Source organism: Natator depressus, chromosome 7 (assembly GCF_965152275.1).
Source record: "Natator depressus isolate rNatDep1 chromosome 7, rNatDep2.hap1, whole genome shotgun sequence".
NCBI classification, from domain to species: Eukaryota; Metazoa; Chordata; order Testudines; family Cheloniidae; genus Natator; species Natator depressus.
Window position 1 is genome coordinate 63,698,670 of NC_134240.1, and position 26,790 is coordinate 63,725,459.

Here is a 26,790-nt window from a genome sequence, read left to right on the forward strand (position 1 = left end):
TTTAAGATCCGCAAGGATTTCACTGTTAAGCCAAGCTGGTCGCCTGCCATATTTACTATTCTTTCGACACATCGGGATGGTTTGTCCCTGTAACCTCAATAGGGATTCTTTGAAATACAGCCAGCTCTCCTGGACTCCTTTCCCCCTCATGTTATTCCCCCAGGGGATCCTACTCATCAGTTTCCTGAGGGAGTCGAAGTCTGCTTTCCTGAAGTCCAGGGTCCATATTCTGCTGCTTACCTTTCTTCCCTGTGTCAGGATCCTGAACTCGACCAACTCATGGTCACTGCCTCCCAGATTCCCATTCACTTTTGCTTCCCCTACTAATTCTTCCTGGTTTGTGAGCAGCAGGTCAAGAAAAGCTCTCCCCCTAGTTGGCTCCTCCAGCACTTGCACCAGGAAATTGTCCCCTACATTTTCCAAAAACTTCCTGGATTGTCTGTGCACCGCTGTATTGCTCTCCCAGCAGATATCAGGATGATTGAAGTCACCCATGAGAACCAGGGCGTGCGATCTAGTAGCTTCTGCTACTTTCCGGAAGAAAGCCTCATCCACCTCATCCCCCTGGTCCGGTGGTCTATAGCAGACTCCCAGCACTACATCACTCTTGTTGCTCACACTTCTAAACTTAATCCAGAGACACTCAGGTTTTTCTGCAGTTTCATACCGGAGCTCTGAGCAGTCATACTGCTCCCTTACATACAGTGCTACTCCCCCACCTTTTCTGCCCTGCCTGTCCTTCCTGAACAGTTTATAACCATCCATGACAGTACTCCAGTCATGTGAGTTATCCCACCAAGTCTCTGTTATTCCAATCATGTCATAATTCCTTGCCTTCACCAGGACCTCCAGTTCTCCCTGCTTGTTTCCAAGGCTTTGTGCATTTGAATATAGGCACTTGAGATAACCTGCTGATTGCCCCTCATTCTCAGTATGAGGTAGGAGCCCTCCCCTCATAGACGTTCCTGCCTGTGCTTCCTCCCGGTATCCTGCTTGCCCACTTACCTCAGGGCTTTGGTCTCCTTCCCCCGGTGAACCTAGTTTAAAGCCCTCCTCACTAGGTTAGCCAGCCTGCTCGCAAAGATGCTCTTCCCTCTCTTCGTTAGGTGGAGCCCGTCTCTGCCCAGCACTCCTCCTTCATGGAACGCCATCCCATGGTCAAAGAATCCAAAGCCTTCTCTCTGACACCACCTGCGTAACCTCCTCCCCTGAACGTGCCGCTCGGCTCCCCCCGGTTTCCCGCGAATCAGCTGTTCACGTGGGAAGCCGGGGAGGGCTGAGAAGCAAGCAACGGCTTCGTGCTCAGGGAGGCAGAGGTGAGCTGGGGCGAGGAGTGGTTCCCCTGAGTGCCCCCCCTCCAGGTTACCTGCTGCGGCACGGGCGGCCCTCCTCGCGCTCCCCCTGAGTGCCCCCCTTCCTGATTCGTGGGAAGCCCGGGGGGGGGGCGGGGGTGGAGGAAAGGGGTCATGAGTTCAGGGGAAGAGGCGGAGCAGAGGTAAGGTGAGCTGGGGCGGGTGAGGAGCTGCCGGTGGGTGCTCCAGCCCCGGAGCACCCACAGAGGTGGTGCCTAAGGTGCCACTTTTGGCCGGTTGTTAATTTTAGAAGCCCTTTTAGAACTGGTTGTCCCTCGTGGGATGAGGCCCATGAGACCCTTGTGGGACAACCGGTTCTAAAAGGGCTTCTAAATTTAACAACCGGTTCCAGCGAACTGGCTCCAGCTCACCACTGGCTTTGGCCCATGTGACATCCTCAGGGCCCTACAGTTAGTATACAGGGTGACCAGACAGCAAGTGTGAAAAATCAGGACAGGGAGTGGGGGGTAATAGCCACCTATATAAGACAAAGCCCCAAATATCGGGACTGTCCCTATAAAATCGGGACATCTGGTCACCCTAGTAGTATATAATATTGTGTGGATGTGGCCTGCATAACACATAGAGCATATGCAGCCCACAATGGTAAACAGGTTGAGAACCTCTGGTGTAAGGTTTGGTTTTTACACTTATTTGTAAATATATTTTATACATCTGTTTTTTGTTTTATAATTAAATTCAAAAAGCTCTTTTTAAAGAAAAGAGGGTGAAGTACTGTTAGTGTTTTTTATTTTAAGAGTAACTTTCACACTGGTAGAAGATAATGTATTAAAAAATGTGATTTACTGATCGATCAAATGCTTGTCATTCAGTTTGCCAAGTACCTTCATATTCAGATGTCTGAACGTCTTTGAGCAATACATACTCTGAAATAGACTGACACCCCAATCCAGCATGCGGATAACTTTAAGTACATGAGTTGTCCAACTGGAGTAGGTAGATGGTTAATATATTATATTATATCATATCACATTATATCATATCACATCCTATCCTATCCTATCGGTGGTTATGTTTGATCATAACATAGGATTCAAATCTCTGTGTCCTTAAATTTAACCAAAAGGCATCTTTCATAAGGATGCAGTGCTTCATTATCAAAGTCTGAATATTGCTCATCCATGAATTTCAGGGAGAGGGAAAGCTTCTCAATAATGCAATAATATGTCAACCTGCCTCCAGGTGCTATCTTTATACAATAATAAATAAATAAATAAAATAACAACAACAACAACAACTGGTATTGAAGAACTGCTTTGATTCTTCTTTAGGTCTATTTTATTTTTTTGCATGTTTATTCATAATTGTACCTTGTCTGTCCTTTATGAAATACCCTTGTCTTTCTGCCAGAGACTAAATATAGATGAAAGATTAGTCACAAACATTTTCCTGCTCTTTAAGCTCTTTCCAACATCTGTGCAAAATCCCTTATTGTGAAGCTTGCCTAAAGCCCTGTAGTTCTATTGAAACCTTGTATAAAAAGGTGAGGGGAAAAACCTAACTATATTCAATCTTCTAAAACATGGGAGAAAAAAATTAACAATTCTGAAAAAGATATATTACATTTCAGAGGTAAATACATAAACTTTAAATTAATATGGGACATGGTTAGCCTCCTAGAGGTTCAGTTTACACTAGTCGGCTGTAAACTCTTTCTGCATCCATAGAGGGTCTGCTAAAGAACAGTTAGGCATTTTTTAAATGTTCGGATAATTACACAACACCCAACAACTACCTGTTTAATATACTCCCTTTCCATTTGTAAAGTGTTCTAGCTGCTCTCTGTGGATCACAGTATTATGAATGGCCCTTCTGCTGATGGTATGAATGAGATTTGTTCCTTTAATCCTAGTCCTTCAATTGCTACATTCACTCAGCGTCTCTCTCTGACTTTGTATTTAGAAAATAAAACCTTGCAGGCAGTAATTTTAATTTAGGGGTTAAAGTCAATCATATTGTCCAAGGGAGGAGAATTCTCTTCCTCCCCAGCAAGACCAAATATTACAGGCACTGTCTTTGCACATGAGATAGAGAAGAAGGGATGTGCTGCATAACCCATCAGTATTACACCATACTTGTCAATAGATGTTGCTACTGAACACACAACATACTAAAATGGCCCCTTATGTTATTTGTTTACAGCATTCTTCACACAAGCATGGATCACTTTTAAGAGAGGAATATGAAATAATACATTCAGAATTGTTTAAATAATCCAAAAAGTTAATGTTTAAAATACAATTATTTCAGTGTTGATAATGATAAATTGTATTTATTATTGCAGCTGAACATTTCAGGCTCTAGCCTGAGCCTTTTGATATTTGGCTTGTTTTGCAAATCAGCTGCTATGTGTGCATGCATTTCTCATTGGCTTCAACAATATTTGGCCTTCATATTCAGAGATGAACAACAATATTTTAAAATGTCTACAGAAGCATAATACAGGATCCTACAATATTTTACAGCTCTCTATCCAGGAAACACTTCACCTGTGGCTGAAGTGAAGTCATCTGCACGATAGAATGCAGCAGCTGTTTTACAGCATACAGTTCTAAATCACAGCTTAGGGCAGAAAGTGAGGAACACCTCTGTATATAACAAACTTCTATTAAAACTTATGTAGGCAGAATGTATTTAATCAAAACAGGAATTCAGTGAGTTAACTGAGTTAACTGTTCTAACTCTTGCAAAAGTGCTAAAGGATGATTAGTAACCACAAGTGGTCAGCACCTTGGTTTTACATCTCATCTGAAAGACTGTAATACAAAAATATTATGAAAATCTTTCTTTTTCCACATTTGATTTTATTTACAGAATAATTTTGATATATAGCACCTATGAGCATCACTGATGGAAACAGCATTTGTTGGTACTGGCTAGAATTCCACACAATTTTTGTTCTGCTATTATGACAACAGATGTGTGGCCTATCACAATGGGCTTTTATGCTAGATGTGTCTGGTTACAAGTTATACTTAAGTGCATGGTGAGTAAATTTTGTTCCATTATTATTCATAATGCTTATCAAATACATTTTCCTCCCTCTTTCTTCTTTTGTTTTTAGGTTTTGGGGTTAATTTTGCACATTCTATCCACCATCACCACCACCACTAAAGCTTCCAGGTCTAATTTCAGGTCTAGTATAACTGAAGGAAACTGCATTGAAGTCAATAAAATAATACCCATTTATTCCAGTTTGGCCCACAAATTTTATAAAATGATACTTTTTGGACACCAGTAGTATTTTATACTATTAAATTGTCTTTGGGTTTATTAAATGAGACATGAGATATCAGATGTGCCTGATTACTGTATGCTCAAGAATAGGGTGGGACACATGAAACAATTTATTTTGAGGCCTTTGATGATTTTTAAATTAAATGAATTGTTTAGTGATAAACCAGTTTGGGTTAATCAACTGAGTAAAACAAAGGCAGCCACATAAGTAAGCTAGATTTGAAGGGCTTTATAGTAATCAGGAGATTTACGAATGTCTGCATATTCATGTAAATAATTACAAAGATGATGAGCACCTAATTTGGGAGTAAAGTTTGGCACCAGACAAATGTTATTATGAACAAAGGGGTCAAGTCCTAAGCCAGCTTTAAATGGAACACATTTAATTAATGCATGTCCCCTTCACTTACTGTTCTGGAGCCTTAAAATTCCACCACTCCTGAAGAGGATTTGAACCTTTATCCAAAGCCTACTGAAGTCAGTGCGAGTCTTTCTACTGACTTCAGTGGCCTTTGGATAAGACCCTTTGTGTTTTGCAAGGAGATTTTGAAACACTGAGTTTCTGTAACAATTACACTTTCTCCCTGCAGGACCAGTGGCATTTTAAGGCTACAGGACTGTAGTTTCTCTGTATGTTTATTAAACTAGTTTCATTATTTTAAGAAAAACTACATTTGCTATACTCTCATACAGTTCCAGGCAGATCTCTTTAGGTCATTTAGGATCTCTTTCAATATGAAAGGCTTACTAATGAGAACAGTTTTAAGGTTTAAAGGGTTGCAGAGCGTGCTGGTTGTCATGAACCTGTGCACACATGAAGGTTCTATTTACTCACCAACAGTATGGTGATTTACATGGGTTCATTGCTCATTAAGGGTAATAAACTCCAGCTGCGTGACACACCCTCAAATATGGGATGATGAATGAATAGGAAAAGAGAAGGGGGATTTTAATGTGAAACTGAACTTCTAGCATTTAAAAATAATTACTAGAACATTAGACCAATACTTTAGCTGGTGTATTTTAATGCATGTTAAAAAGTTAATCCCTTTGCTGCTGTGAGACATGGCACATGGTGCTTCAAGGTGATTAACTAATGGGCATAGTAGCAGCTAATGTGCATTCTGCTTACCTTACCAAGTATGTTCAGCCACACAAAAGCAGTTAAAATAAGAACAATGTTTTAGTTAATTGAAGTATTTTAAACATCTTTCTAAAGGAACATTTATGACAATGAACTGAATGAGATATCCAGAGTGGAAAAATCAATGTAAAAAATGTTTTTGAAATCAAAGATTTTCATAATGATGAAGAACCATAATGATCATCTCTAAACTGCTATCTCCCTGTTGGGTGTTTTGTTGGGCAAGTTATTTCTAATTTAATGAGGCAATAAAGTAGGGATTCAGAATGTGGAAGGGTGGATTATTTAATCAATGTGTAGATCTGCCTTTACATTTATAATCACTCAGTCCCTTGTATATTACAGGTATAAAAATGTATCAAGTGAAATATCAACAGATGATATAAAAGAGACATTGAAATTGATAAACCATTCATTAGAAATACAGGATGCAATGGAAATTTAGAAAACAAGAGATGCCTATATTTGTATGAGAAATAAGACCATATATTAGGAGGAACTTAGTTCACCAATGCAGCAGGTTCACCAATGAAACTAGTCACCAATTAAACTAATAATCACATTTACTAAAAGATGGATAGCTGCGTGGATGAGGCTCAAACATGACTTGACTCATGAACATGCCTTAGAGTCTAGTATCTTTAATGAAAATTACATCACAGAAAAAAAATCAAAAGGGTATTTTATTTATATATAAAGATATGTGTGTGTGTGTGTGTGTGTGTGTGTACACACATACATAAAAAAATTGAGTTTCAGTGTGTGCTATTCAAACCATAACTTCAAACCATAACTTCCATTCATTCCAATGGCATTATGAAAGGAGAAATTACCTCTGACTATGACTATAAACTGGAGAAGACAGACTACTGACAGGTTAAGTATGCATTAAAGTCTTACCTTGTTTTTAGGATATTCAGAAACTGCAAAATTTCTGAAAACTGTATCAGTCTAAGGGCTCTTAAAAATCTTAAACCTGCATAAAAAGAGAATCAGACATAACTCCAGTGCACAGTGACCCATACTGTTATAACATCCGACTTACAATGGTAACAATCAATGAAATCAATGGTATGTAGCATACTGAATGTCAAATACCTTTGAAGTGTTCTTCCATATTTAATAGTCCCAAGATCTTGATCAGCTTTTTTCAGTTGAATTTAGATCTGTTTCTATACCCTACCAGAAATGCATACTTCAAGTATTAAGTTACGGTGTGGGAAATTTAAACAGCTATGATTACCTCAGAGCTAAGTAGAGCTAAGGAGAAAAAACCTTACTTAGCCTCAGTTGGTAGTCTTACTGCCCATATTCCTCTCTTCTAGAATGGCTTACTATTGCAAATATAGATATACAACTGCTGAAAGCTCACAACTCCCCCAGTGCTTTGCAAAAACTAAGAGATTATGGGCAAGAGATCTGATAACCTGTTTTCTGGGGAAAAAAAACAAAACAAAAACCTAGACATTAGTAGGCCTGATTAAATTGGTAATTCTTAATGACGTAAAATCTTTTATTAGGTTATAATGCTCCATATCCCCAACCCAAACTCTAAAACTTCAGACAAGGTTATGTAGTTACTGTGGCTTAAAAAAAGGTAAAACTACTGCATTTGCCTTCAAGCAGGTTACAATTACAGTAAATAACTGAACTTTGGTTCTTAGAAAAGTAACAATATTTATAAAGAGATAGCATTGAGTTGTTGAAATCAGGTTGCTTGAATAGCAATTCAGTTCTCAGACAGCTGCAGAACCAGACAGAGAGACAGAGAGCGAGAGAGCGCAAGAGAAAATACCATAAAAGATTAAGGGCTTAAATTACTGAGAGTCTTATGCTGGTAGTAAACAATTTTGCTGAAGATCTTTAGCATATGAGTAAAGGTACATTGTGTATTTTATATATACAGCTTATAAAGTTAAATGGAAGGCTTTTGAGGATTTTTTTTTTTTTTTTACTGCACAATAGGGCAAGAGTTACATAAAAATTGCTTAATATGGTAGCTTGACCACTAGGGTTGGGCCTAGGGCAATGTCAACTTATGCATCCTCCTTACTGACATTTTAAATTTAGTAACAGCTAATAATGTGGTAAAAATAACACTATCATCATGGCATCTGATATTTCCTCATCTGTGGACCTGAATCTAAAACCCTAAAACAAACTTTTCAGAAAGGTTCTGAAATACCTGTTTAGCTTCCTCAGCCAACGTTTATTTTTCATGCATTGCTACACTTTCAAACGGAAGCCAGGACAGGAAGTGCCATCATAATAAAAAGGCAGACTATCCTACATGTATTACTACCCTGACTGGAAGCATGGAGGGAATTTTAAAGCAACCTGCTCTGACGACATTTCCAGCTAATTATTTCTGAAATTAATAGGTACAGGTATTAAGGACAAGCACGGGAAAACTCAGTCTTTTCAGTGCCTTTCTGAATGGAACCCAAAGCTTTCTACCTGTATTACTAGTAGTGCTCCCAATTTAAGCTGTTTATTTATTTTGATTTTTACAAAAATTAATTGCTGATATTTTAGGAGAAAAAACACGTTATAAATATTCAAAAATGTTTTTGAATTATATAAAAAATTGCCGTCTTCTGAAACCCTGCACATCTGCTGAACGTTTGGAATTCACCATTCAAACTGAGTTGGGACATCATCGTTTTCCTCAGATAAAATTCCCCCACATGAAGCACATTTAATCAGAATAATTTAGGGAGGATAAATACATCCTCCAAAATGGAGCCAGACCATGGGCCTATAGTGAAACACCCCTGTTGATCCTTGATTCCTGATCTTGGAAGGTTTATGGTGATGTTTAAACTAAAATGTATATGTTAGGAAAACCTAACATGCTTAAAATTGCTAATATTAAAGCTCTAACATAAGAAGTAAAAAACAAAATGTATAAATAGTGGAAATAGACTTTGCAATAAATCTGAGGCCTAATAGAGGCTAGCAGTTAGCAAAAGGCCTAAATTTTTCACATAAGTGCTTGACCTAGAATTATAAGATTTAGCAATATGTATCTTGTGATAAACAAGTCAACAACAAAGGAACTGTTGACCTGTGACCCCAGACATATCTTGGAAGGCTTAAGCTTAAAATCAAACTATAATCTAAATATTAGGGAAAGTGAAAATGCTTACAGATGTTGATAATAAAATAATTAAGGCTGTAATGCAAGTAGGGAAAAAAATGTAAAATTACGGTTATAGGCTTTACAAAAGTATTGGACCTCGATACTGTTGTTCTTAGCCTACAGTGCTTGTCCAAAGGTTATAAGATTTTGTGATAAACAAGAAAACCACAGAAGGGGATTTTACGCTTGAAATAATGGATTTTTGTTAAATGTATTAATGTGTTGGAAATATTGGGAAATCTGTGATGCAAGAATCTTATGCTAGAAAACAGAACTTTAATTATGGTTCCCTGGAATGACAAACGTGGGCAGGAGGCTGAGACCTAAAACAAATATGGTCTTGAATGTGTGGGAGAAGTAAGGAAAAGGGATACAAAAACACAGTCAGACCAGCCTCTGGTTGGGACACTGGGATGACAGGATGGTGGAAACCTGGAACATCATTCCCACTTACTTTTCCTAACATCTTTCCCTTCTCTGATGCTTCTGATGGTCTTCAGAAGGTTGTGAGTATGCATAATGATTGTTTCCCTACACTTATATTGCATTTCTGTTTTACTTGCATGTATTTAAGTACTAAATAAAGTCCTCATGTCTGTGTGTGATTCACCAATCTCATCTTCTAGAATACATTTGCATAACCACTTAAGTAAACAAACCTCCTGCACTCTAAATTAATTAATCAAAGGCTACATAACAGACTAAATTTAAAATGACAGAGTTGTATGGGCTTTTGGAATATATATCCATGGAACAAACCCACGTTTACATGTCAAAAACATTGTGAAATGCATTGACATAAACTGGCCATACAAGCCGGAATCCCAACATTGGTCTCCCGGAATACCAAACATGGAAAGGGGACTGAGACTTAATTAGATATAGTCCCAGACATGTGTGGGTATAAGGGAAAGGTGTATAGAAGAGTTGTATGGCCAGTCCTTAGTTGGACATCAGGATGACAGGACAGTGGAAACCTTATTGTCGCTCCCACTTACAGCACTTCTCCAGTTACTAATCAAAGGGGGAGGGATAGCTCAGTGGTTTGAGCATTGGCCTGCTAAACCCACGGTTGTGAGTTCAATCCTTGAGGGGGCCATTTAGGGATCTGGGGCAAAAATTGGGGATTCGTCCTGCTTTGAGCAGGAGGTTGGACTAGATGACCTCCTGAGGTCCCTTCCAACCCTGATATTCTATGATTAGCTGAATAGAGTGTGATTTGCCCAAGGGTATGGCGGAAATGTTTACAGTGCACTTTATTTGTTCTGGAATATGTGCAGTAGTGGTTTTGTCCATGCTCAGCACAGTAACATCTTGTATTGTAACTGCATGCACCTGCTGAGTGAACTGGCTGCTGCAACATACTTTAACAAAATGCCCAATTTTTTTGCAATGATTGTACTGAGCTACTTTTGCCAGACATCCTATGTAGCTTGCAAGGTGTTGTGGAGATCTACAGCAAAAGCATGCTTTTACTGTATTTTGAATTTGCTGATTTGGTGGTTTTTTTATTAGTTTTCCTCTTGTAATTGTTTGTCTGCAGCAATAGTGAACTTTTCTGCATAGGAGTCACAGCCTGGACTGTGCCTCCTGTATCCATGTTCATTATTTTGGCTTCAGCTGTAGCTGACTCAATCTGAGTAGCAATGGTTATTGCTTTTTCTAGTGTAAGTTGTGGTTCTAGAAGTAAGCGTTCTCTTACACGAAGCATGGTTGTTTTCTCAATGAGCTGGTCTTTAATCATCTCATCTGCCATATTCCCAAAGTCACAAGTTACAATCAGACTCCTCAGGGAAGCAATACACTGCATTATAGTCTCCCCTGGTTTCTGCGCATGCTGGCAAAATCTGTAGCGATTAGCTACTACATTCACTTTTGGCACAAAAAAGTTCTTTAGTGCAGTGAGTGCAGTCTCATATTTATCATCTGCAAGGGGAAAACTGTAAAATATATGCTGCCCTTCTGCTCCAAGGCAGTGGATTAGCAGAGCATGCTTTCTTACTTCAGAAATCTCTGTAGCACTGATTGCAAGCAGATAAATCTCAAACATATGGATCCAGGCAGTAAAAACAATTGGAGGTTCACCTGGGCTTTGCAGAAAGGGTGCAGGTGGGTTCAGAGGCAGAAGATCCATCCTCATCGCCAAAATGTTGTAGCAACCAGGCAAGGTACTAACAAACTTCAACAGGACTTTATTTTTAAAGTGGAAACCTCTTTACCAAGCTGCTGCTGCACCCTTGGTAGCTCTCACTCAGCCTCCTCAACTCCTCCCCCTTCCTTCCTGTTTCCTGTCCTTTCAAACTCCCAATAGCCAATGCTCCCAGTTCTAATAATTACAAGCAGCATCTAAACACTATACATGAGTACAGGGGACTGGAGTAGATGACCTCTTTAGGTCCCTTCCAATCCCAGAATTTTATGATTCACCAATCTTACATCCTGCACCAAACATTCAAGTAGACACCTGAGTAAAAGAACCTCTTATTAGTGACTTGTGGATTTTGACCCCAAATGTATCAAAGCCCCCACACCAATGGTCACAACTATAGCCTATGTGCTAGAAGGGTGACTGAAATCTGCTTCACTTGCTGTGTTCATCTGCTTCACTTGCATTGAGTGTGAGGGCTGCTGGATCCGTGGAATCATTTCTAATGAACCCGCTGGCTCACCTCTGGACACTTCGTTAATTCTTCAGTGAACATCCAACCAGTTGAATGCTCTATAATCCTTCCAGAATAGGAAAAGGAAGGACTGCCAGAGTCAGTAGGCCCTGGTTCAGGAGGGAGCAGGAGCAGAAGGCTGGAGGCAGCATCCTGGCAGCTGACTATGGTGAGAAGACTGGACAGTTTGGGAGCTGGGACTGAAGGGCTGACAGCTGGACTGGGAAGCAGCCTTTTTCTGGTAAAAGGGCCAGCAGCAGGCACAACAGATGGGTACTCAGGAATGGCCTGTAAACAAGAAGGGCTGTGCAGACCAGTCTGAAGAAGATGGACAAAAGGACTGAACTCTGGCAGGGACATCTTCAGGCCCATGAATGATTGCCTCTGGGAGAGGGGTGGCCTGGAGTCAGCAATCCTGACAGTAGGCTTGGGGAGCCCCACCTGCCCACTCCCATGAGAGGCTGAGTTAGGAACTGTTGGTGCATCTTGTGTTTGTACCTTGAAGTCTACGGTAACAGCAACATTTATTTCTGGTAGCTTTTAATAAAGCAACCATTTGTCATTCATCAGACTCTGAGTGTTTATGGGGATGTACCAAAGCGTACAGTCTGAAGGACCTAGTGCTGAGAACACCTAGAGCACTTGCCTCAGAGCGTGCAGAACCAAACGCAGACGGATCTTGCATACCCCAGCACACAAAACGACTCCCTGCAGTGGGGGTGGTTACACTAGATCCCAGTGCCCAATGCCAACATGCAGAGGGTGTGCAAATAACTCATCCTGGGGCTGAAATGGACTGGAGGACCATCCCTGGCTCCTCTGCAATAGAGTGAATTGCACCCCTTGATAGTAGAATTAACTAGTTGAACTGAGACTAAAGAAAAAGGGGAAATCCCATTCTTAAATGACTACTGTTGAAAGGGGTGTATGTGTGTAAATGTGTTTGGCGATGTAAAGCATTTGAGCATTAACTGCTCTAGCCTGTGCAGGAAATTACATGCATCTGGAAAGACTGAAGTAATTCAGAGGTTTCAATCCTTTCTTCAAATAGACTTCAAACTGCAGCTGCTGGAAATGAACTTTAAGAGGCAGACTCAGATTAAATGAGTTTGCCCTGAGTAGATGATTGTCACCATCATCTTGTGTTTAGCAAGGAGATGATGAACTGACTGAGTATGCCCTCAAGGGAGAGACCATAGACCACTTCATACTGGTGCTGTATTAATGACATGCCAAAAGCGTGCTCACAATCAAAGATGCTCCTTTGAGAGAGGACACGGTAATCCTTTACTCACACTGATCAGTCTTCCATAGTACCAAGACTGTTGTCAGAAACAAAATGCGCTGAATTACTCAGTGCCTTGATAAAAAATCAGCTTACAATCAGTCCAGGCCCAGCACAACCTGTTCTGCTTACATTTGCTTTAATTTGATGACAAGTCTAATTTAAGTCACAGCAACAGGTGCATACAAAAACTCCATGAAGTGCCACTCAGCTCTGAAAAGTAACTGCATTAAACTAGTAACATGATGCTCCCTATTTATTGTGTCTTGCTGATCCCATGTCAAATTCTCTCAGTTGATAGTCAAAAAGAGGATTTCTCTGTCAGCCCTACAAATGCACCAAGGATCTGAAATTCAAGCCGTGTTCTTTATGACTTGTACATCAACAGTAATGAAGATTCTGTAATAGGGACTTATTGTTAACAATACTTCTGAAGATGTAAGAAGCAGAAAGGAATCTAGCTTGCTCTCCCACAACCGTATCAGCTCTGCATATAACAACAGGAATTTTTGTAGCTCTACCTAACAAAAACTATCTGGGAAATTATTCTGTCTGTCTAGTGATGCGTTATCTTATTACTTCATAATATGGAATAACTGCTAAATTGCCTTGTTTGTATGATGAATAATCTCTATATATTCTGTTTAGGTCAAATCACTATTTATTTTAGTAAACGCCATTCTGATTTCAGATTGATTCTGTGTGTCAGATATTTAATTTGGATCCTGGTCCTGCCTGGTGAAGCTAATGATTCAAATCACCCAGAAGAATACTCCAAATGCTTTTCTTTCAATTCATTCTCCCTCATTCCAGTGATGAATTTTATGCTGGAGTCTTCTACATGTGAGCTGACTTGAGCAGAAACACAGGGTATCTACTGCAATATAATTTGTGATTAATCTTTCCCTACCCTTTTTTTAAAAAAAAATCTGAAAATACCTCTCTTATCTAGAGGACACAATGCATAAAGCCTATGGTCTGATAGTCTAGATCTACTCCAGAAAGTGACTCTGTTAAACTGGCATTTTCTTACTCAACAAATCTGTTCTCTATGTGTAATCATAGTGATCTCTGCTTACTTTAGTGATTAAACTAAGTCTTTATGATTTTCACAAACCCAACCCTGCAGATACAACACAAGAGATTGTATGAACTGGATTCTATTCCTTCTAGTGTACCATTAAGAGGATTCTTTACATTAGAAAAACTGCACTGGTTAACTAAACTGAATTTAAATTCATCTAGTTAAAACTGTGCAAACTCCTAATACTGACACATTTAAACTGGTATAATCCTCCCTTCAACTGCTTTGTTTAAATTGATAATTTACTGACATAAGCTAACTTGATTTAAACAAGGGTTAAACCAGTTTAAGTATTTTACATTTCCACAGGTTTAACTCGATCAATGGATAATGATCAATCAGTGCAATTTCTAATACAGACAAGCCCTATACTCCAAGCAATTCCACGTGCACCAAATTACTGATCACAAGGGGGGTTGTACATCAACTCAGGGCATATTTTGGCCGTCAGAACTTTTACAATAGAATGACGGTGATGATGTGCTAGATGGAAAGAACCCAGCTGACTTGCAGATCTCAGGATGAACGTGCAGGGCTAAGGCCAGAAATAAACATTGTTTGAGTTGTAAACTGAGCACAGAAATCACTGATCTGCAATAAACATGGAACTCCACATTGCCACTTTACAAAGAGAACCACACTTCAAGACACAAAACACATATAATAATAAAAATCCTTCTCTTGGATGAGGGATTTGTACCCGCTGGGTAGTGTTTTACCCAAGAGCCTTTCAGTCCTGCAGCTACTGTATACTTCACTGAAAGTTCTAAAACAGGCAATGGCTGCAGGATTAGGCTACCAGGGACACCAACTGTAAAGTGGACTACTGAGGTGTTTTTGCAGACTTCTCCCAGTTGGAGGTATGTCCAGGACAAAGTTCACAGATTCACATGTTTTTAGGGAAGAAGGAACCATTGTGATAATCAAGCCAGACTTTCACTAGTTCATGCATCAAGTCCAATAACATTTGGATTCAGCTGTACTAATTCCTCACTTGGGGCACCTAGTATATCACATGAATACTTTCTTACTGTAGACTGCAGTGATACTTGCCCACCTAACCGAGTGGTTGTGAGGATTAGCCAGCTGTTTGCGGAGAGCTTTGAAGGAATAAAGCACTATGTGAGTGCTACATTCTATTATTTTTACTGGATGGGTATGTATTTACACAGTGTGTGTTGTGGGTTAATGGGGTTGAGGGAAAGACTATATTTTAGTTTGGATAAATTAGATATTTGCATGTTACATGTTTTTATAAAGGTTGTTCAGGAGTTAGACTGCTTTTAATATAATGAAGTGAATAAAAATCAATTATAAATTAAATATTCTAAGTAATAGGAGATGCAGCTATCCTGGCCTACATTTTCAAAAGTGCCCATTGATTTTGATTCCCCAATTCAGGAAACCTTAAAAGGAGCCTGATTTTTAGAGGGCAGGTGCTTTTCTCCCCCTCTCTGAAAATCAGGGCCCTTCCAGTTATCTGAAGTTGGGAACCCAAAATCTGAAGCAACAAAATCACTAGTCACCTTAATATTCAGGCCACTAATCTCTCAAACTGATTACTAAAATACACATGTGGGAAGTAATCAATGGAGGCCAAATTTCCAAAGGAACCTGAAACAGTCTCTAATTGTACAGAAGCCACCAATAGCAGGTGTAAGGGATGGAAGGCAGACATCCAATTGTTAGATTTGCACAAAATTACAGGCCTTTAATAAAAAAAAACTGGCCATAAGTAAAGTTTTCAATCTCCAGAACTGACATGGGAGAATTCTCTTTTTTCTGATAGGAGATACACACTTCACTTATTTGCTTAGAGGTTGAGCTTTGGTCCCAAATAAGCCATTCATTTCAGTGAAGTCCCAGGCACTCAAGTTTTCGTCAGTGATATGTCCAGTGTGCTTGGAAACCGAATTGCTGCATCACAAAGGGACTGCTTCAAAGTCCATTGAAGCCAATGGGAGTCTGTCAATTGATTTCAGTGGATGATATACCAGACCTCATAAGGGCCCCTTCCTGTGAGATGTGAGTACTCAACACCCCCTTGATCTCTGCATCTAGGCTTGAGAGCTGGAAGGCAGATACATTAAAATAGAAAATGCATGGCTGTTATACAAAGTGGTTTCACTAGCAAAGAAAAAGACATTTGCCCCAGAAAGTTTTCTTGCAAAACAAACAGCATAAATTTAAGTCTTAGTCTCCATTACATTTCTAAAAGATGCAGTATATATAACATTCTCTGCATGTCATTCAAGCACTGATGCAATCTGGTCTACAAAATTAATGATTTCAAGAGGATTAGTAAGCAATATCAATCAGGATTACTCAAAGGTTACAAATCCCAACAAAGGGAACTCCTCTTCAGCATCAATGTAATTTGCAAAGGAGAACACAGGGAAATCCCCACAGATAAACTATTCATTGGCATAAAAAACTAGTCAGGGGATTTGAAAAAGCCACAATTGGGAGCGGGTTACCGAACTCCCCCTGACTTTCCCATGTTCTGCAGGTACCCATTTATTTCAATGGGATTTTGTTTGTATGTAGACTGCAAGCTCAGTCATGAAATAATTTTTCTATCAAGGTATTGCATTTTCCCTGTCTCATGCATGTATTTTTTTTTGTAGTTTGCATTATCGTTTTCCAAATATATTGGGACACACTATTTACTTCAGTCCACAGCATCAAGACCGTGGCATAACGCTTCCATTTCCTGCTTCCCACACTTTGAGGAGTTTCACAACTGAGTTCTGCCTTCAGTATAATCTAAGCTTCCTCCAGAAGTTTTCATGTTTGTGGTTTATTAGTGTTCTCACAAGGTTTGCCATTTTATTTCTGACACTGGTCAAATACTAAATATCCAAGTATGCTCTTATTCATCAAAAGAATTACATATTTTTTCCCAATATTTGACCAGCTCTAGAATAAGCTGAATAATATTTTCAGTGAAATTAATTAATCATCAAATATATTAACCAATAACTAATTCTATCCAGTATATGACCAATACTAGATATAGATATTTTATTAAACACTCAAAACTCAAGAACTCCTCTCTGGGAAACCAGATATGATCTGGTCTGAATATTATATAACACAATGACCGTGAACCTCAGAGACTAGCCTCCCTCTGGGTATTGAGCTTTTCCAGGATGCAAAGCCTCTAGATAGGTTCCCCAAACCTGAATCTGCCACCTGGCTCTGCAGAATCACACAGAATCATCCCTGGAGGATGGGGGTCAAAAAGAGAACAAAGAACTGTGATATGGAGAAAAAGGAACAATAAAGTGGGGGTAGGTACGCCCAGGGTCTGCTCTTGCATGGGAGCAAAGATGGAACTAACAACAACAAAAGCAATAAAGAGATAGACCCAAAATATTTTGCCTATACGTGGAAAATCTACTGCTTACGACCCACGGCGGAAAAATTGAATCAAGAGCATTAGATAGTTCTAAATCTGCAAAGGTTGGACATCAGTGTTTTTCAGACAGTGTGACACAAAATTCTTTATTAAAGCTCTCTGATGCACACATCTGAAGTCTTCTTTCCCTACACTCACGCCCATTAAAACAATAAGGGCAATTTTAATAATAACCAGAATAATTGCCAAATAACTCCCTTATTGTAGAATATTACATCCTGTCTCTAAACAGTTTTGGAGTGCATTAAAAGTCATTTTCAGATGAACACTTAACCCCTTTACAGGCAGCATTTTACATCTCATGCAGAAATGCATATTGCATAATGGGCCTTTAAGAAGGGTATTTCTGCTGGAAGCTAACTAAAATCTGTAGCCTTGCAAATTCACTACTTGAAGTTGAAAAAATTATTATAAAAAGCTTCTCCTTAGGTAAGGATTATATTAGCACCATGTCCAGGATCACAGAAAAATCATCCAGACTAGAGTTTTCAAGCAGAAAGCTAGACCTTACCCCAGTAGGCGCCGACCCTATAACAAGACACCAAGGAGTGCCGAAAAGTGTGGTGTTCATCCTTTTCAGGGACACTATGTCCAGCTTTGACCCGGTATCCATTTTGGAACAGTTCTCCTAGAGACTTTTTACGCCGCCTGGTTGTTCTGAAAGTCTCAGTCTGAGTGCCCCCAGTGGGGTTGTGGTAGACTAATATCTTGCTGGGTATCATGACTAAGGAGCTTCAGAGTCAGTAAAGGCTGAGCGTAGTCAAAACTGTATTCCACTCTCCATTCACAGCATGCCCTAATAGCAAAGATAAGTATATCTTTACCCTTCCTTTCTCTAATTCAGTACCAAATGGGAGAGACAGATGAGAAAAGTTCTTTCTTTAATACCACTTCTCTCTGGAAGCAGATCAGTTTTGTTGGTCAGAAGACAATGCAAGATTCTCCTTTGCACGTTGTCATCAAAAAGCAACTCAACATGTCACTGCCATCTTTGCTCACATGAAACAAACAGAATGAATCCCTACCCCACTCAAATTCACACCCCCCCTAAAAATAAACAGGAAACATCACCAAGTGCAAAGCCAAATCAGAGTGGCAGGCAGGCAGGCAGGCACTGCAGAAGCTCATCCGATTTGTGATGTATCAGAGCTTAAAAGCCATCTTCTATCTGGATATTACCACATAAGCTTCTTTCAGACACACCAAGGAAGAATAAATGGAGAAACCCCTCACACTGAAATCCACAAGGCTGCTGCTTCCCAGTGGGAAAGAACAGTTTACCCTGGTAGAAGAACGGAGACATTTGTACCACAGCCTGAGATGCATCGATTGTTATTCCAATTGTTCCTTTGACTGAAGTACATGTCTCGTCTTCTGGTTAAAGCTTGTATACTGAAGCCAAGGGTCACATAAATCAGCCAACTCTTACAGGATTTTGCTCCAATGAAATGGAAAAAAAACCCGACCTTCAACTAATCCTGAGTTAATGACAACTATAGTACTGAATAAAAAAATTGTCTTTAGCTGTAAAGCAAGAGTACTGGAAACTGGCAGCATTAGCTCTCTCAGGCAGACTTGTTGTTGTGGATAGTCACAAAAGGGGGTTTTGTTCATCTTGGCTCCCACCTAATGTGCTTAGCTTAAAAAAATGCTCTTTAAAATATTACTAATTTGTGATCTTACTTCCTTGTGGAATCCAACAATTTTCCATAAATTCCTTCAAGCTGATGTGACTTTCACAAACCACAGATATCAGAAAGTGTGCTTTCTTAAACTCCCTTTTCACGGTGAATGTGACATACAGAAACACTTCGTCTTTGTCCAGAAGAATGTGCATAGTTGTATTTCAAATTCTTTGCATGCAAAAGATGCCATAAATACCTATGTGCTATAAAGAACTATATGCTTGTATGCCATAAGGACTGATATATGCATAATAATACCCAATACTATGCATTTATGATGCAGTATATAGCATTTCCAATCTGAAGATCTTGAAGCACATCAGAAACATGTTGGTAAATTCCCAATTTTATAAACAGGGAAAATGGAGCACCGAGATATTCAGAGACCTGCACAAGGTTACACAGTGAGCCAGTGGGAAAACCAATAGTTCTGATTCCCAGATGGTCTAACCTCTACACAATGCTACTGTACATGGCTAAGTCATGTTCCCACTGGAGACAATGGCAAAGCTCCATTGACACCAATGGGAACAGACTGGGCCCTTTAAGTATATTCAGATATGTGGGCAATTGGAACAATCCCATTCAGAACTGGAAGGATTTTACAAAAGGCAATCTTTAACAGTGTTACTGATTGCACCTAGCATAAGTCAAAATGCAAGAACTTTATACCATTTATACCATTTTTTGTTTTCTGTTTGCATTTCAATCAGCTTGGGGAACAAAATTAGTCTGGTATGAAACATAAACCTATTATTATTGGACTTTATATTGCGTTTAGATCATAACACTTTGGAGGTAGAGCCCATGTGTCTTCCGAGCCATACAAAGCTCTGAGCACAGTCTGTACTTAAGTAATAGCAACAAACAAGTCTCTTATTTAAATTACAGAATCTACCATTTGGCCCTTCATAATTTGACAGTGTCCCTTTAATATCCTCGGCTTTATGGTACAAGCTGGAGGGACTGATTATACTCAGATCTGTACTGATCTCTTCCCCCCTCCCTCCCCCGTCTGCTAAATCTTACTTGTAGAGCAAAAGCCGAAAACATGAATTAAGTGATGAAAATAGGAAATAATCCCCCCCTCACCCCAAAAGGCCTGCTCCGCATGGTAATATCTTGAATTTGAACTACTGTGTTGGCAGGATGGTGACATATGGTGTTGGATTCCAACATTCAGTGCCAGTTGAACATGTCAGGAGAAGTTATCTGTACTACTTTCAGTCTCTTTGCGATGGGGTCCCTATTTTCCATAGGGACAATTAGTAGTGCTTTGCTTTTCAGTCTTATGTAAGGCAGGTTACTGTTTAGTGTGAAGGTAGAAAATTGCTGTTATCTTCTTCACTGCCTTCAAAGACTCTTCCGAATACTGGGCACTGAAGCAGATATCCCCCAGGTTAAATTGAACAACTCATTTAAAACTGCTTTAGTTAAAGCAATACTAAAAAGTGCACTGAGGAACAATACTGTTTACCTCACAGGATGATCATCTATTTGAAACCAGTGAAGTAAATGAGGGTTGGCTTAAGAAGATGTCATGGAACAAATCTTATAACTTCCCTTTGGGATCAGCACTTTAAATGCATTGTGTGTATGCTGGGGATTCAGCAGAGGACCCCGTTCCCTCTGATTCAGCAATGGGCCAATCCCACAATATGATGTTACAGGTTACTGGGAAGAAAAATGCCATAGCATTGAATTGACTGTCAGCATGAATTTTGTCAATGCAGAGAGGTAGGTTGGTCTAGGAGATGGCATACTAGGCTCAGAGTCAAGAGGTTCCTGAATTCCAATCTCCACTCTTAAACCGACTTGCTGTGTGATCATGAGCAAATCACTTAGGCCTCGTCTTCATAACAGAATGTTACAGTGTTAGAACAAGGACAAGATGCGTTCAGCATCCTGTCAGATAGTCATAGTGAACCTGAACACTAGCACGGTTTAATCACGAGTAGCTGACACATCATTGAACATTGACTTGTCCTTCTTTACAGTGACCTATTACAGTTCTATTGTGAGACAGTTATGAAGTGAAGACAAGACCATACTCTCTCTCTCGGTTTCCCATCCGTAAGATGGAGCTAATACTTATTTCTCTAAGTGACAGCTTTGTCATGAGGATTATTTAATGTTTGTACAATACTTTGAAGATGTAAAGTACCATCTAAGTGCTAAATACTGTTACAGGTATGGAGAAAAGAATATGTAAGTTAAGACATGATCATACAATTTTTGTCTTAGTACTACAAAGATATTTATAAAATATCCTCCAGGCAGAGAAAAAGCATAAAAGTGAAAGACTCACTAATCATGCCAAATCTTCCTAAATCCTACAGACTGCCACTATTCTGAAACATGAAAGACATCGGAGAAAAATGTATTTAAATATATAAAACAAAATAACTTTCAAACAACAAAGCAATGAACCAACACATGGCAACACCCAGCACTATAGATGGTAAATCAAATTACTAGCTTTTATTTACACATTCTGCACTGTATACAGTCTTGAAAAGCCTTACAGTATATTATCTCATCAGAGGAAGGTAGATAACACTTAAGCAATAATCTTTGATCTCAGGGATATGAATTTGTGAGCAGCATGAACAATATGTTAGAGTAAAAACAACAACAAAAAACTTCAACAAGAAGGTCATCAGCTTCGATAATATTTATTTCTAACAATTTCTAGAAGCATATTTTATAATGTGGTTTATAATGTGGTTTATCTTGGCTGCTGGAAGGGGCAGAGTTAAGTCTAACTGGACTTTCCTTCTATTCTACTCTAGGGCATTCAGGGTCCATTATTTTGCTCATCACCATGGTATCTACATGCCTGGCCTTGCTGCAGCTGACTCCGCTCTCAGAAGTGGGAGCACGCCATCTAACAAGTTTTATAGGGCTTGCATTATTTCTACTTGTACTGCAGTAAAGTTCAGACACTGTTTGTTTTAACACCTGTAGCTATCATTGTCCCCTGTTCAGATAGTCTGACTTATACGTAACAGTATATCGTCATGTTTGGAAAGAAAAAAATCAAATATGTCACAAGCCAGAGCCCAAAAGAGCGAAGGGATGGTCTGGTGGTGAAACATGGTATATTGATCAGTATCTGGACATGCACACAGACCTAGATGCCGATCTTCCCAAATTCTCAAAATTAAGCAGCATAACACCTAGTCCGTCCTTGTGTGGGAGACCACCAAAAGCTACCCAAAGTGCTGCTGGAACTGGTGCCAGTGATTCTGTTGGTGTCGCTCTTCCCTCTGAGCCTCTACTGAGTACTGACCAACTCTCCAGCATGGTTTTAGTGGCCACTGTGTTGATGGGTGCCCTGCCTTTCAAATTAGATGTAAAATAGAGGTCCTGACTGTTTGTGCTCCAGAATCTAAACAGCTTCTTTACCTCTAATAAAAACAGCATCATTTTTAATCTCTCTCATTATTTGGCTGAGATCAGCACTTGACCAAAAGGCAGCTGTCTGAAGCTAAACTCAGCACATAGCAGCAATGCTCTTAGGAAGATGAAAAGAAAGACATTGAAACTCTAGAAGTCACTGTTATCCCAAGCACCACTGAAGGAGAAAGCACTCACAGACTGCTGAACTGGTGCAGAGCCTTGGGCTCCTGCCATTCTTGATGCTGCTGGATACACAGATAGAGATGACCACAAAGAACGCTTTCCTCCAACCTATGACTATTCAGAAGGCTGCCTCCCGTCCTACCTAACATACACCTGACAACATCAATCCAGGCTTTTGTGATCTCCAGGTTGAATTATTGCAACTCACTGTGTCTACGCATGAACATACCAACATTAAAAACTCTTCAGTTAGCCCAGAATGCATCAGCCTCTCTCCTCAACAACAACATCTACTGACAGCATATCACCCAAGTGTCCCACTCACTGCAATAGCTTCAAATAGGATATCTTGTCAAAATCAAGGTCAAACCCTAACCTTCAAGGCCCTACATGGAAATAGGTCAAGATGCCTCAGAGAGCACCTCTCTTTTTGCAAGGATGACTTCCCTTCAAAGCTATGTTCCTCTGGAAGTGTGGAGCCATAAACGGCCAAGTTTGTGGAAGAGAAAAAGAGAGCTTTCTCAGCAGAAAGGCCTAAACTTGGCTCTGGGTCTGCAGGAATAAGTGACTGTGGTGCACTTCCTATCCCCTCTTGGGGAAAAGACAGGAGGAGGGGCAAGGCCTGGGTGGAAATTTGGCACTGCCATCCAACACGCTGGCCAGAATCTTGTATAAACCAACAATAAAATTATCCCTCCTGGAGGAAGGGGGAAGCAGGGAGGGAATTGTGCCTTGGTGAAGTGACTGATTCCGCTCCCCCTGGGGCAGGCAGCTTATGGCCTGATTTCTGGCTCAGGGCAGTGCTTAAATGCATGATCTAGCCCACACGTGGAAAACAACAAAATCCAGCAAGAACATTGCTATGCAGGGAAATCACATTGGCACAATTTATTTACTGTTTTACAGAATAGATTTTATTGACTGATTTTGTACTAAGGCAGCACGAAGTACTATATATGGTGCTCTTTCCCCTTTAACATTTTTAACAGATTGCAATATTACTTATACCATCTCAGGGTGGTGTTACTGAATATGCAGCATAACTCGTATTTATCCCTCTAATTGTTATTGGTCCTCATTCAAACACCATAAAATATTACACACAGAAAAAAAAGTACTGAATATTCAAAAAATATATTCTCCAGCCCCATGTGTATTTTTTTCTTGGGCCCTTTCTTTGTGAGGCTTATGTTGCAAACCTCTCTCTATAGTGAGAATCTTGTCAAGTCCTTACAAAAAGACAACCATCCCATTACACAGTGAAAAAGGCGAAGCTAACATGGACAATACAAACTGAGTTCCTTAAGAATTGAACAGAGTTGTGTATTTATTTATTATCTCACAACCTCAGGCAAAAAGTCTTATGTTAGATCGCACCCAGGAAACCTCACCATGCAAATTAGGTACTTAACATGTAAACAGAGCCTTCTGCTACTTTGTGAAGTATCCCTAAACATACAGCTGGTTACAGCTGTGCTACAAGCTATGATTGTGCCCTATCTTAGAGGCAGACTTAGAGCAGGGCACTGTTTGGATGGAAGTTTTGTAAGTAGCACACTTCCCTGGAGTCAGAATTAAAGCACTCTAACCCCATTAGGTAGAAGCAAGTGCCATCTTTCAGATGAGGAGAGAGAAAGCTTGACAAAGAAAAAAAGTTGAGATATGCACCCCATTGAAAGAGGAACATAGTGGAGGAAAAGGGGATGTATTGATTGAGTGGGTGATTCCTTGTAATTTGGTTTATTTTACAGTTTTGTGGTCCTCTTTTGATGTTGTAGTCCTGACTAAACAAAATCTCATTAAATGACAGGTTTCAGAGTAACAGCCGTGTTAGTCTGTATTCGTAAAAAAAAAAAGAAAAGGAGTACTTGTGGCACCTTAGAGACTAACCAGTTTATTTGAGCATGAGCTTTCGTGAGCTACAGCTCACTTCATCGGATGCATAGCATATCGTGGAAACTGCAGAAGACATTATATACACACAGAGACCATGAAACAAAACTTCCTCCCACCCCACTCTCCTGCTGGTAACAGCTTATCTAAAGTGATCATCAAGTAGAGCCATTTCCAGCACAAATCCAGGTTTTCTCACCCTTCCCACCCCTCCCCCCCACACACACATACAAACTCACTCTCCTGCTGGTAATAGCCCATCCCTCTTTGAAACCTCTCTTTATAATGCGCATGATAATCAAGGTGGGTCATTTCCAGCACTAATCCAGGTTTTCTCACCCCCCCCCCCACACACCCCCCTCCAAAAACCACACACACAAACTCACTCTCCTGCTGGCAATAGCTCATCTTACAATGTGCACAGCAATAATCCAAGTTTAACCAGAACGTCTTGGGGGGGGGGGTTGTAGGAAAAAAACAAGGGGAGATAGGCTACCTTGCATAATGACTTAGCCACTCCCAGTCTCTATTCAAGCCCAAATTAATAGTATCCAATTTGCAAATGAATTCCAATTCAGCAGTTTCTCGCTTTTCTTCCAGAGCAATAAACTTAAGATGCACAGTTTCTTAATGATCCTACTATGATCAAGCTGGCACTTGAAAGTAGACGTTACATTTCAGTAAGCTAACCTTGTAGAGAGGTGGGGGTGAGGAGGTTGTTTTTTTTTTAAATGTACTCATTACAACGCATTATGATGTAATTTAACTTCACAGAGAAGTCACAAGTCAGCATGTTTTGTAATTTTCCTTGGCATTCACCAGGAACAAATTACCCTAATACAGGACAATACTATTCAGAAAGGTTGTAACCATGGGGCAGGACAGAATGACAAGGACAAAGGCAAAAGAAGGACAAAGACCAGACTCAAAGCCTGACTCATGCTGCAGGGTGCTGTTTTAAAGAAGATCCACAGTGGCGTTTTCTTTGCTCTTGTGACTCACAGGGCATGGGTCACAAGTGCCAAGAGAGAGACGGATATGCTATAAAATAAGAAGTGAAAAGGAGTCAAAATAATTCCATTGTTTTCAATTTGTAAAAGGTTATATATGCTGGCCAAGAACTTCAGTTCAGTTCTGAAATGCCTATAAGTAGCTGTTTCAAAGAGATATTCAAGATGGTTGATATAGATTTGTATAGCGTGGGTGATAAAAACTGATCTGCTGTAAGATGGCACATGAGATATCTAGCAAGAGCAATAAGAATTTATAGTATTCTGAACAAACATGTGCCAAACACTTTAGAAATGATTTGTCACCAAGAAGGGATGCACATTCATTCACCACACGGAATGATCCATGTTTCATGGTATAAAATCTTAGTGTCACATGAGACAGAATATCTCATGCCAAGTGTCAGATCAAGGACAGATCCAGGCAATACTCTCCAAAGAAGGCAATAAAACATACTGTTTTCACTGCATACTGTGACACAAACGTTTGCAAAAAGTGAACCTGGGCACCATGTAATCATAAGCTCTTCCTAGTCTTCTACAAGCCAGCAAACACACACAAATCTCCCCCTTTGCCTGGATTTTGTTACATACTTAAATTTATCATTAAAGGATTTATGATTTGGAGGGAGCCAATCCAGCACTTAACCACCCCCCCCCCAATGTAGAATAATTCCAGCATAGGGAGCATCCGTGCAAGGTTCCATGTCTCTGCCCTGTTTTGGAGGAACCATCCACCTCTTGCTGAGACTTCCACAAAGATGTTGTGGGTTTTGTGATGTGGACATATATAGCTATTAGATACTAGACTAGACTATCAGTTTATTTCAGTTAAACCACCAAACAGTTAATTGATGGCAACGACCTCCACTCATTACTTGGCCGGATTTGAACCAGTGTCTTAAGAGAAAAGGTGTTTCCCATTATTAGTTGCCTTTAACTCACATCATCATCATCACCACAAATCCCAAGGGACATAGCCTCTTTGCATATCAACTGCCACCCAGATGGATCACTAGCTAGGTCCTTAAGATGGTATATGTCTATCCACAGATGCTCCACCCCTAATTTGTGTGTATCTGTAAAAGGGAAGATGCCCTTTCCTATTGTCTTGCCTGCCAGTCCCTGGCAGCACAACTCCTTCAGAAGCATTTTCCATGTCCTCTCCACTACCATTCCAAGTAAACGGGTTTCCAAAAGCCGAGATAAGTGGGAGAGAATCCAGAAGAGCCTGGCTGACTCCCTTTCATCCTCTTAACTCTCTTCACTTT

General features: G+C 39.9%; 1 protein-coding gene across 10 annotated transcripts in view; it reads right to left on the reverse strand.

The window, feature by feature from the left end:
- Positions 1-26,790, reverse strand: part of KCNMA1 (potassium calcium-activated channel subfamily M alpha 1) — an 844,585-nt gene that overhangs the window by 239,590 nt on the left and 578,205 nt on the right. For all 10 annotated transcript variants that reach the window (XM_074958656.1, XM_074958655.1, XM_074958652.1 and 7 more), the window contains exon 6: positions 6,655-6,730. In XM_074958656.1, coding sequence (XP_074814757.1) covers positions 6,655-6,730 — 76 coding nt within the window. The remainder of the gene's footprint in view (positions 1-6,654; positions 6,731-26,790) is intronic.